Consider the following 12,837-nt stretch of genomic DNA (forward strand, 5'->3'; position numbering starts at 1 on the left):
CTACAACAAGCAATATGTCATCCGATAGATCTAAAGTATCTGCCCTGACACAGAATTTGAAAGTTCCCTTTGAATAGGAATTGGCTAAGAAAATCAGTGGAACATATTTTCTTGTTGTTCAATCTTGCATTTTTCCCCTTAAGTATTCAGCCTTTGTCTGTGTTAGAGTTTGGCTAGCAAGGTGATGGAAGCATCTGCAGATAGTCTGTGCTCTTCCTGGATGGAGTGGTAAAGCACTGGGTTATGCCCTGTAACTCTACTGGCAGATGTCCCACTGGCTCAACTATCTATTGTTTAGGATACAATAAGCAAGATCTGGCCCCCAGTACTAGGCCACAGGCCTGTGAGGCTCCTCCCTGGTCTGCAGGGAGATCTGTGGGCTGTGGCTCTGTACACAAGATTGGGTGCACACAGCAGCATGGGGCCCAATCCTGGCATGTGGAGCCAAGAAGAGGTAGCATGGGGCCCCAGAGCTCACTCCTGGTACATGGGGCCAGTGTGGGGCCTGATCCTGGAATGTAGGGCCTGATCTGGCCTGTAGGCCACTCTTCTGGCCCATGGGGCCAAAAGGTTGAGGGCTGCTAGTTTGGGGGGGGCACAGAAAAAATAAATAAATCACATGTTCTGGGAAACTGCTGCATCTACAAGTCCTCTGCCTCCATCCAGCTAGAGCAGTCAAGGCTGCAGATTTTACCTCCTGGGCAAGTCTACAGGCCTGACATGTATAGCAAAACCTTCTTGAACATGCAACCTACAAATCAAAGAGCAGGAACATGCACTTGTTAACCTTACCTTGTAAGAAATGCTTCATTGAGTAAATAAAAGTGAACAAGAAATTCTTAGGCAAGAGGGAGAACCAGTGGAGAAATCCATTAGAAAGACCTCTCTTGCCCTTTCACCAAGGCTCAGTAGCCCTGAGTAGTTCCCACCAAAACCTGGATGCATTACAGGACCAAGGACTCAGCACCAAAGCACCATGTTACCAAGGAGCTGATGCTTACAGCATCACTGAAAGTCTCATCAGCTCAGTGCTTCGCTCCACTGGATTCCAGCCTTATAGCACTGACTTCTTCTGGAGCGATTCAGCACTGCCAGATGCTTGAACCAACATCAGTCCACAAGGAGTCTACAACAATGCCTTATATGTAAAATACAGCATCCTGTGGTTGCAGCACTAGCAAACCTACTCACCGTGAATCGTTGCTATTGTGCAGCCTCTGTTCCAGTACTAGTGTCAGGAAACTAGGTCTCTAAAATACTAGGTTTGTCAGCAGTGTCATGGATAGAATTAAAAGTTGACCACAGTGCCCTGGACCCTTGTTTCTGCCCTTTCATCCACTTTTTCAATAGTGGCTGATGGTAGACAGGATTCAGAGTGCTCCTCTATCTTCTTCAATATCCCACAACAAGGACTTTAGATGATCATGCTGGGATATGATCCAATAGGCACAATGTCTCCAACACCCTGGCCAAAAGATTCCTAGCCATTTATGTTAGCATGCCTGTACTAAGGTGCTTGGACATCTCCAGGCACGAGTAAATACTCCGACAGTCTGTCATCTTAGAGCAGTGGTGCTCAACCTCTTTGGCTGGTGGGCCGATGGGGAGCACTGCCCATCTGGCTGCACAGAGGGGCAGGGGAGGCAGCCCAGACCTGATCCAGCTGTGAGGTGGAAAGGGGCTTGGTCTGACCCCAGCCTAGCCCTGTGGGGGAGGGGGGAAAGGTGTGATCCAGTTCTGATCCAGCCCCACAGGGGAGTGGTGTATGGTCCAGCCCCACAGTGAAGGGGAAGAGAGCATGGCCAGACCTTGAAAGGAGACAGGTATGCAGCCCAGCCGCAAACCAGCTGCACAGAGGGAACAGCCCAGCCCCAACCCAGTTGGCTCTTTCAGGGGAAGCATCCTGGCCCAGCTCTGACTTACCCTATGGGGCTTGGATTTTTGGCAGCAGAGAGGAGCGTCAGACCTGCCACAGCTCCCCTGCCACCAAATTTCCCAACGTGTGGAGTCCCGCAGGCTGGTTCCAAGGTCCTGTGGGCTACATTTGGCTTGGGCTGAAGACTGAGCACCCCTGCCTTAGAGGATCTTAATCAATGGTCTTTACCATCTCAGCTGCCCCTCAACTTGCACATACTGTGAAAGTTCTGTATGTACCAACCTATGGACATGGGAGAAGAAAGTAGTGGGGAACCTCATCTCATCACCTCAACCTCCCCAGCCAAATCAGTACCTCAACCTCCCCAGTACCAAACAAGGGTACCTTAGAAGGGTTTTGAAACTACCGTAAAAAAGTAACAATGGCTCTACAGATCCTTATGGAAGAGGTCAAGGATAGCCAATGATCTATACCCAATATATTTTGGAAACATTTAAGGATCAGTACTGAAAATACTTGGAATTCAAAATAAACACATTGATTGAGCTTGGATATTAGTAAAACAATAGCATCTCTACAAAGGAGACAGGGTCTGGAGAGTAGTTATAGTAGCACTCACCTCACATCAGAGGTCTGTCTTAAAATGATTGCGAAAGGCACCTCTTTCATATCATCCTTGGCAGACCCACCTGGGATATGAAACTATAAGATCCTATGCTTTTTTAAATTGTTTTTGAGCTACCCCTTATCTAAACTTGTTTTGATCAAAATATCTGAAACTCAACAAAGAAAGTTGACTTATACTAATTACTTATGGGTACAAAGCTCCTGTTTTGAATATCAGTAGAATTATCTTCTAAGGATCACAATTAATTCTAAGGTGAATTCAAGACTGGCTTAACAAGACTTAATGAAACAAAAAGCATCCTTTGTCCATAGGTCACAGCTATGCACTGAGCTAAAACATAAATGTTTTAGGAACCAAATGATCAAGAGCTGTTGGACTTACTCCATTCTTCCCCTGCAAAGAATGAGGCTTTGTCTATATATCAGGCAGTTATGGCAAAACCCATCCTTGGAAACTCTCACCTCATGCAAAGTGAACAAGAAGTACTAAGTGCCATTAAAAAGGCAGAAATGCAAAACTCCAGAACTCTTGGTTCAGAGATGATATCTTTTATTAGACCAACTAAGAAATCACAAAAAAATATATCTTTTTCTGCAAGCTTTTGGGCGCACACACCCTTCCTCAGGCTCAGGAAAAATTAAAGATGGTAAAAAGTCCGTATAGGTAAAAAATAAATTTCATTTTTGTACAGAGTGTCTTTGCGAGTTACTCTTTGATGTGCAGATAAGAAGGGGGGAGGGTTTGTGTGCCTGAAAGCTTGCAGAAAAAGATAATATTTTTGCAATTTCATAGTTGGTCTAATAAAAGATATCATCTCTGAACCAAGAGTTCTAGTTTTTCATTTAGTTTTTTTCTTAGACCAACATGGCTACCAAATACATCCCCATTAAAAAGGCAGAGTATTTCTACATCCTTCCAGGGCTATTATCCTTTGTCCTAACAGAGACTAATGAGATATCCCAGCCAAATGGAAACATGCCAAATGACAAGTAGCAAAAAACCCTTTTATTTATTCAGCTACAAGATATACTGATCCATGAGCTTGCAATTTACAGTCACTAATTAGCAGGCCCTACTATCAGAGAGCCTAGTACACCTGGGATTCTGCTGATGACAAAAAGGTGCAGCACAGATGGTGTGCTTTGCCCTTCATGCTCTCAGAGCAAAGCAGGGAGAATTATACACACACATACTCCACAGGTCAAAAGTCTCTACATGCACAGCAGCTATGTGCATATAAACACCACATTCGAACGAACTGCAGCTACTGTCTTATTCTGGTAGCTGAGATACATGGAACAAGCTATGTCTTGCCCATGTACCAGGTGTTCGTTTTGCCTTACTAGTAAGAGAAAGGACTTTGTGCAAGAGTATAGGGTATCACTGGAGAAAAGCAGTCAAGAAATTTTACCAAGTATTAAGTAATGAAGCTAAGTGAGTTTAACTTGGAACACTTGTTTATAATTGGGGAGGAACTGTGGTAATTTTGCTAAGGAACAGCTGACTGAGGCTGCATTCTTGGCTCTTAAGGGTGGCTTTCAACATGACTTGGGGAAGACTATGTTGTGCTGCTGTTACTTGTCCCTGGGGAACACCCCTGCATGTGCATTCTAGTGCACAAGTTGCCCTGGGTGGGGTAGGGGAGGCTGCCTTACCTGGGGCCCTGGGGGGGCCGCCTGGGACTCCAGTGGCAGTGATCTGGGTGGGTGGAGCCTGGCCAGCAACCAGAACATAGGTCTGGCTGGCCAGGCTCTGGTTTCGGGTGCCATATGCTGCCACCATGTGTGCCACCCTGCTCTTGTCTGCTGTGGGGTTTTTTGACACTGGGATCTCCCAGTGTCAAAAAAATCCGCCACCCTGCAAATCAGCAGTGGGGCGAACGCCTGCGTGTGCAACGCGTGCAGTTTGTGGCTCTGCAGATGGATCTGGACCCGCCCATAGGACATAGGGCACATCTTGCTCCTATAGTCATCCCAGAGTAGCCTGCATAATCCTCCTTTACTGCTACTGAGCATCAGATCATTTTATGAGACATCATCTCTGAATAACAACTATTGGCAATAACTGCTAAGACAGAGTCAGCTGCACTCTGCTGCAAGAATAAAAACTGGGCTTCACACTCTTTTTCTATATCTCCTCTTCTCACATCTGGACTCAAAAGGTCTTTACTGAGAGTGTAAGAGAGGTAAAAATTCAGATGATGGCAACATGGTTACAGCCTTAGACATGAAAAGGCTGCATTCTAATGCAGTGATGTCCTAACTAGCAACTTGGGGCACTACTAAAATATAAATACATAATTTTATTTGCATGTTTTCAGTTGCTCTGTAAATTACATAAGAAACAGAAAAATTATTTCCATCACAATGTCCATATTTTTCAAACACAAATGGATAAAGTAATCACATGAGATAGAATTGGTATAAATGTTTATTTTGTTACAAAGAGTTAAATACTAATCTAAAAACATGTAAATATTAATCAGGCTATATTAAAACACAGACATACCATTCTTAAAACTGTAAAATTATCAAACCTTTGACACCTGTGAATATTCAAAATATACCATAGATTGTGAGCGTACAAACAAATTACTCTGACAGCAGTTATGGGACATCATATATCCCATGGGGAGAACCCATATGCCTACTCTTACCTCTTAATGGAAGTGGGATTGACTTATCTCACATTTATCACAGAGAGCAATCAAGCAGCTACTGCTGAATAGCTGACATGCTATCAATCTGACATCCCTAGCTGTCATGGTAGCTTGTTTGTGTACCTATAACTCTAGTAATATATTTTTTCCTTTCCCTAATATTTTTCTTTTTCAGGTATAATGCATCAAGACCTAAAGACTATAACTGGGGATTGTTTGGCTTGTGGAATCTAGTATTACTCAGTGCAGAAGACTTTCTACAGCAGCCTCTCTATACAAAGCCTCAGTGCTGGCTTGGCATGTGTGCATATATATATATATATAGACAATAAATAAACTGGAAAAAAATTGTATGCAACACTATCTAATAAGCTAAGGATAAATGTATTAAAACACTTATGTGCCTACAGCAGGACTTAGTTGGAAACAACATGCCAGGGGTGGCTGGCTGGGGGTTTTTTAGATCGTGGTTGCCTAGCCCTGGAGATGCCTAAACCTGCTCATCCAGCTCTAAGGTGTGACTTGAAAATTCCCTAAGTGCCCAGAGTTCGGTATCTGGCCATGCACAGAACGACCCCAGTCCAAACACCTAGGTGCTTAGCCTCGTCCTAAACCCAGTCAGGATCCAGAAGTTGGGTTTCCTCTGCCTAAGCCTCTGAGAGGCCTGATCTAAAAGTCATGATCTGGTAGGATTAGGCCCCTCACAAAATGCACTTGTGGCTACTTTTTTTAAAAAAAAATCAGGATAAAGAAATGTCTCTTACATATAATAGCTTTGTGGCTAGATTGCTCGCTCAGAAACCAAGAGGTACCAGTTCAATGCCCTCCTCAGCCTGAGGCAGTTAAAATTTTATTCCCACTCCTTTGGATAATGTCTACTCACCAGACTTTGGGATAGGCTGTGTGGGGATACCATCCTACTCTCCAGCTGAGGCCGTGCCCCAGCGCAAAACAAAAAGGCAAAGTTTATGGTGTCAGAGAGAGACAGATGGAGCTTGACCCTGCTGCAGAGCAATCAGGGCACTTCCTAGGAGAGGCAAGTCCTGCATCTGGTCCCTTCTTACAGGACTGTTTCTGTGTTTTACATTCAAGGAACACCGAAAAAACTGTATAAGCTGTGCAAAGAGCAGACATGGAAAAGTAAGACTTCTCCCATCAGACTAAAATCCTCCTCCTTCCTGAATGCCTGTTCGCTCTCATGCTGCATACCAATCTCTCTCCATGACTCCTGCATGCTTTGCCGTGCAACAGCACAGCTTCCACAGCAGAGGGGAAGGATGCTCCCATCAGCCTAGCCTACAATCAAATGATTACCATCGTTCTCAGACTGAGGAGGGCACTGAACCTGGGTCTCCCACTTCCTGGACAAGTGTTGTAACTACTCAGCTATTATATCAAAAGGTAGGTGCCACTAATATTACTATCCTTTTCAACCAGACTCATTATGATTTGAACCCTTTCCAATCCTTTGAAAGAATGGCAGTAAGTGCCTACCAGCAAGAGAGGCTTCTAGACTCCAATTCCCAGGGGACAAGAGGCTCGTCAAGCACCAGAGCAGGACAGGATGATTGGGTTCTATTAGCTAGCTCTTAGCAGGGCCTCACATGATGTGGGGATTTTTTTTGGATTATGATTCCAAAGCTCTTCACTTGCCCATGTTCTATATGGAGTGTAGGGGACTTGAATTTTGCTCTGGGGCCAGGCAACTGAAAGCTGGGTGTTACATTTCCTATATCTGTAGGCACCTAAATTCTTTATTGAATCTAATCTTATTACCCCTTGAACATGCACCCAATGTAATTATAAGAATACAACCTCTGGATACTACTGTGCTATATGTTAAGCTGCTTTTTAAAGATATGAGACAATCCTATATCCAGAGAAGTGCAAACACTATTAGCAGAACAGCTTTGTCGAATTAGAAGCCTGAAAATAACAACTTTCCAAAACTAATTTACAGGTTTTGATCTTAGGTTTTACTTTGTCCAAATCATGTATATTTTCAAGAGCTTCTTAATTTTTAAACTAATGCAAACATTTTAAAATGTTTAAAATTACATGTAAAGACTGTCTTCTATATCAAACTCAGTAGTGTTTTGACTACCTCCTCGGTATCTATCATCTGTGGATTTATAAATTATACCTAATAAGATATATGGATAGCAAAATGGTATCTACAGTAACAAAACAAGTACCACAACCCACTTTCGGGGAGTTTTAAATGCTAAAATATCAATTTGAAAATAGAATTAAGATCAACACTTCCATTTCTAAAGAAAGGCATTTATCCACATAGAATAAAGACTGGAGAAATCACTAATATTCTTAAATTATGAGTTGCATTTTGTGTTTGAACTGGTGTAATATCTATACCCATCATGAGTTGTAAAACAGAAAACTAAGAACAAAAAGCAATTTTTTGTGTCTGAGTAATTTGCAATTTATAATAAATCTGTGAATAAATAATACATGTTCTCACATTGCTTGGCTTGACTATATAAAACTTGTGGTTAAACCAAACAGATAAAATATAGAATATCAAAATATTTCTGCTTGTCAGACAGAAATGGTCCATATTTGCAACAGGCCTAACTGCTTTTTAAAAAAGCTTTTAATAGGGAAATGTGTATAAAAACTTCTCCAGGAAAATAAAAAAATATCCCACTATACTTAGTTATTGGCAAAGGATTAATTCCTGGCGATAAATTCTAACAAATTGGGTCAGATTTGCAAAATACTAAAATATAGGACCACGTGCAACAATAGGCAAACATTTATGCATCTACATTGTATGTGTAATTATCAAGACTGAACACATCAAGAAAGTTGGTATCTGCACATACAAACTGTCATTTAAATGACTGGCAACTTGCAGGTGCAGATACTGACTGATCATGCTAATAGGTATATGTGCATGCAAATTAGACTTGTAATCATGTGCTCATTTTGACCATGGCCTGAAACTTCCTGTTTTGTCCATCCAATTAATAACCTAAATGCCTAGAATTTTTAACTTCTATTATAAACAAATATTACAAATTTAGGAAACAAATAAGAAGTTAAATCCTTTTTACATTTCTGATATGCATTGATATGAATTGATATGCATATTATATTTCTATTTTCATGTGTCACCATTTTTGCTCCATCTTTCTTTTTCTGAAGTGGAGGCAGACTGCCATGTTCTATATTCTCAGCAGGAGGCACTGTTCTATTCACGGCTCTGCATTGACTTGCCGTGTGATCTCAAACAAATCATGTCATCTTTCTCTGCTTCTACTTTCCCACGCATGAAAGAGTTATAACAAAGTTGCTCTTGCTCATCTTTTACAGCACTTTTGAATCATTGTTATTCTAATACAGAACTAAACATAAGAATTGTGTGCTAGCTGCATCAAGCAGTGAAGTCCCATGGTGAATTCTGTCCCAAAATAGTAAGGGAACTCCTATTTTTAACTCTATGGAAATTACCCATACAAAATCTCCTACAATTCTAGTGTGAAATTCCCCTCCCAAAATGGCATTTGCCTGCAAGATTTTGCTGAAATACAGAGAAACAGAAAAGCATTTCAGATTCCAAACCATGTATAGATGGCTATGTATAGAGGTAAAAACAAAAAAAAATTAAAGGGATGAAATGTGTAAATCATGGTGTAGTCCAATGCTTTTAAGAATATGTTTAATCTAGCAAATACATATAGTATATGCTACAAAAACTGGTAATCCTATGCTTTCTGAGGTGGAATATCAAAAAGCCTAAGGAGGTCAATACACAACTCCCTAACATTCCTTTGAAATCCCAACCAGGGGTTGAACACAAGATAAACAACCTAGAAGCAGAAAACACCACCACTACAGCAAAAAATCCCTTGAAAGGAGAAACAAGTTAGAGCTGTACAACAGTCCCATACTGGGTTAAATCCTTTTGCTGTCCTCCAATGTATATTTCATCCCTTTAAAATGTTACAGCATTTAATTGCAAAGAGTACTAGCAAATGCACTAGTGTACCGTACAGTGCTTTCTGGCCCTTGAGCATTTTTCATTTCTTATTAGAGTCTTAATACTTTCCAAATTATTTCTAATCTGAGATTTTTCAGTCCATCAATCTTTACTGAATTTTGATTACATAACTGTGCAGTGACATTTCTGGGAGTGGATGTAATTCCTGTAATCTGCAAGTTGTTTCAGGTACATATTGGAAGGCCATCTGTGCATCTCAATAAAATTGCGCTCTTCCACTAAACAGAAAAGACAAACAATTTAATGGAAAGCATTACATATGTGGTTTTGTGTGGGTATGCACAGGCATGTGCGTGTGCATACAAACACACAAATAAAAACAAAACAACTGAAAGATATAATGAAAACTGGTTTAAAAGTTTGGGATACATAAGCACATAATAAAAAGTAAACTAAAATTTAAGGCTGAAACTGTCCATTGTGCCTAGGTTTTATTGCAACATACATTTAATATTAAAAAACCCCAAACGATTTAGTTTAACAATTAATCGTGCTACATTTACCAAAGTTAATTTTTAAGAGTTTAAACAGGGGAAGAGCTATGTGCCAATATATGCTGCTTTATCTCAATCTTCTAGCCTTTTCTGATCAAATTGCTGCAGTGGTAACTCAGTCAGTTTTCTACAGATAGGAACAAAGGTACAAACAGCAATGTCCTGAGGGGTTCTGCACTCCTACAGCCCCCATTAATACTGAACACCAAGCAGCTGGCTTCTATGTTTCTCATAAGGCAAAATGGACAGATGCATCTCTAGAGATCTGGCTTTAACAGATGGTTTCTGCTAAAATCAGTCCCTTTTTTTAAAGGCACAACTATTTCTCTTTATCCCTTTCTACTTCCATTTTCCCAAATAACTTACAGGTTTCCTTTGATTTGTGCAGGTTCTATATATGCAAATTGGCTCTTATGTGATGACCCTTTTTATACCCCAAATTCATTATATGCGAAGTATTTCACTCTTATGTGATCAGCTCCGGGGCTCCACTTGTCCCCACTCACCGAAGCCCCTGGGCTGTGGCACGTGGTGGTGCAGGCAGGTGATGTTGGCTGCTCCCAGGGCTGCTGCAGCAGGGGCTGGGGTGAGTGGGGAGAAGCAGAGGCATGGGGCACGGCGAGGTAAATCTGTAGAGGAAGGGAAGGGGGCAGGGGCGTGGTGCAGCCCAGCGACTGCAAGCAGGTGGTGTTGGCCACTGCAGAAGGGGCAGCACCAGGCTTGTCATGGTGCTCGGGGCAGGCGGCAACCTGCTCTTGTCCTCTTGCAAGCTGGGGCCGGTGGCTGCTGCAGGCTGAGGCCGGCAGTGGCACCAAGCTCTTCCAGGTGCTCGGGACTGGCGGCAGCCTACTATTGTCCTGCTGCAGGCTGTGGCTGGCGGTGGCACCGGGCTCCTCCCAGTGCTTAGCGGCAATGCTGGGAGGGCAGGTTGGGGGTGTGGCCTCTTAGCAGTGCTCAGGGTGGGCAGCAGCCCCACTCACCCCACTGCTCCACTTCTCTCCAGTCACTGTAGCTCCCCCTACTGCAGCCCCGGGAGTGGTCAACACCAGCTGCTTGCAGCCATTGAACTGTACCGTCCCTCTCTCCCCACCCCTTCCCTAGCCGCAGCCTCACTCCCTCTCCCACTGTTGTTAGAACATATTCCTATTTGTTACATTATATACTGGGGTCCCTTTATGCAACTTCAATTTATGCACAGTCTTGCGGGAACGCATCTACCGCATAACTCAACGGAAACCTGTATTTGGCTACTATTGGCCCTTGGAAGTATCTTGTTATTTTGATTAGCAATGTATAAAATGAGACTCAACCATTTATCCCCAAAAGTCTTATTTACCCTCCTAGGCATTCAAGAGTAACACTACTTAGCATTTTATCTTCAGTCCTAAAATAACAGAAAAAATATATTTTTTTGAAGGTAGCAATTGATAAATTACCTGAAAGATCTTGGAATTCAGGCTTTTGACTGAAGATGAGGTAGTTAGTGGCAATGAAATGAAGTAGCCAAGTTGAAAGGCAGTCAGAGTTGTGAAACTACAAGCAAAAAAAGAAACAGAACACTGCAACACTCTTTGTGACTATATAAAAATATTAGTACCATTGCATACTCTGTGGGTACATCTACATGAGATGTTAACTGCACAGTAGCATAATTTACTGCAAAGTAAGCACGTGTGTCTACACGTGTACATGCTTACTATGCAGTAAACCTCGCTAATTGCAAGTAAATTTGCTACCTGCAAATTCCTTGCTCAGCTCACAGAGCTGAGCAAGGAAACAAGCTCCCCAGCCTGTTCCCCACCCAGCTCTGCCCTCGCAGAACTGAGTGGGGAACAGGTTTCCCAGCCTCTGTCCCATATGCAGAGTGGGAGCCAACTATAGACCACCCAACTAGAGGGAAGAACTTGACCAGGAATTCTCAGGTCAGCTTGCAGAGGCAGTTAGGTCAAAGGATGTGGTCATCACAGGGGACCTAAACTATCCGGACATCTGCTGGGAAGAGCAGGTCTGACTGCTCACGTAGGTTCCTAGCCATGTTACAGGACCTCCATCTAACCCAGGAGGTGCACAGTCACGCCAGGGGAAATGCCTTGTTAGACCCGGTCCTGGCCATGGGAGACAACCTGGTGAGGGGACTGTGAGTGCTTGATCACCTGGGCGACACTGATCATTGCCTGCTGGAATTCACCATCCAGCACAGGGCGGCAAAGGCCTGCAGCAAGGCAGTAACCCTGGACTTCAGGAGGCCGGATTTCAATGAGGTAAGGAGATTAGTCGGGGAGAGACAGGTCCCGGAGGGGAGTTGGGAGTCCAAGAAGAGTGGTTGCTCCTTAAGGAGACGATCCTCCAAGCTCAAAGGGTGGCAATCCCAACAAGGGTCAAAGGGAACAAGAGTGGCCTTGGCTAACAAAAAGCATCCAGGAACATCTCAAGGCTAAAAAGGAGGCGTACACCCAATGGAAGGGAGGGGCCATCACCAGGGAGGACTATACAGCCTTTGCTTGGGTTTGTAGGGGGCTGTTAGGAAGGGTAAGGCGAAGATGGAACTGGGACTAGCAACCCGAATCAAGGACAACAAGAAGTCCTTTTTACCTCCTATATATTTAAAAAAGAAGGTTCCGGGTAATGTAGGGCCTCTGCAAGACACACCAGAAGTCAAAGCTAACTTATTTAACAACTTCTTTGCCTCCATTTTTCTGAGCAGGGACCAGGTCATCCCCCGCATCATGATCCCTGATGGTCCCAGGGGAGGCGTAGCCAGGCCCAGGGTCGGAGTGGACCTAGTCAGGGACCTCCTGGTGGGACTGGACACGTCTAAATCAGCAGGTCCTGACAATCTCCACCCCAGAGTGCTGAGAGAATTAGCAGAGATCATTGCAGGTCCCCCGGCACAGCTTTGCGAGCACTTGTGGTGCTCTGGCGAGGTGCCAGGACTGGAAGAGGGCCAATGTGGTCCCCATTTTCAAAAAAGGGAGGAGGGAGGACCCAGGAAACTATAGGCCTTTTAGTCTTACCTTGGTCCTGGGGAAGCTCTTCAAGAAAATTATCCAGGAGCACATCTGCGAGAGGCCAGGAGGGGAGTGTATGCTTAGGGGCAACCAACTTGGGTTCATCAGAGGCACGTCCTGTCAGACCAACCTGGTGGCCTTCTATGATCAG

General features: G+C 43.4%; 1 protein-coding gene across 1 annotated transcript in view; it reads right to left on the minus strand.

Annotated features, from left to right (window-relative positions):
• Positions 1-4,921: 4,921 nt before the first annotated feature.
• The window catches only part of RHOBTB3 (Rho related BTB domain containing 3), a 51,905-nt gene continuing 43,989 nt past the window's right edge, over positions 4,922-12,837 (minus strand). The window contains exons 11-12 of the mRNA XM_006019703.3: positions 11,115-11,211; positions 4,922-9,402 (exon numbers count right to left, since the gene is read on the minus strand). Coding sequence (XP_006019765.1) covers positions 9,287-9,402; positions 11,115-11,211 — 213 coding nt within the window. The 3' untranslated portion in view covers positions 4,922-9,286. The remainder of the gene's footprint in view (positions 9,403-11,114; positions 11,212-12,837) is intronic.

This window comes from Alligator sinensis, unplaced genomic scaffold, assembly GCF_000455745.1.
Source record: "Alligator sinensis unplaced genomic scaffold, ASM45574v1 scaffold223_1, whole genome shotgun sequence".
Taxonomy (NCBI): Eukaryota; Metazoa; Chordata; order Crocodylia; family Alligatoridae; genus Alligator; species Alligator sinensis.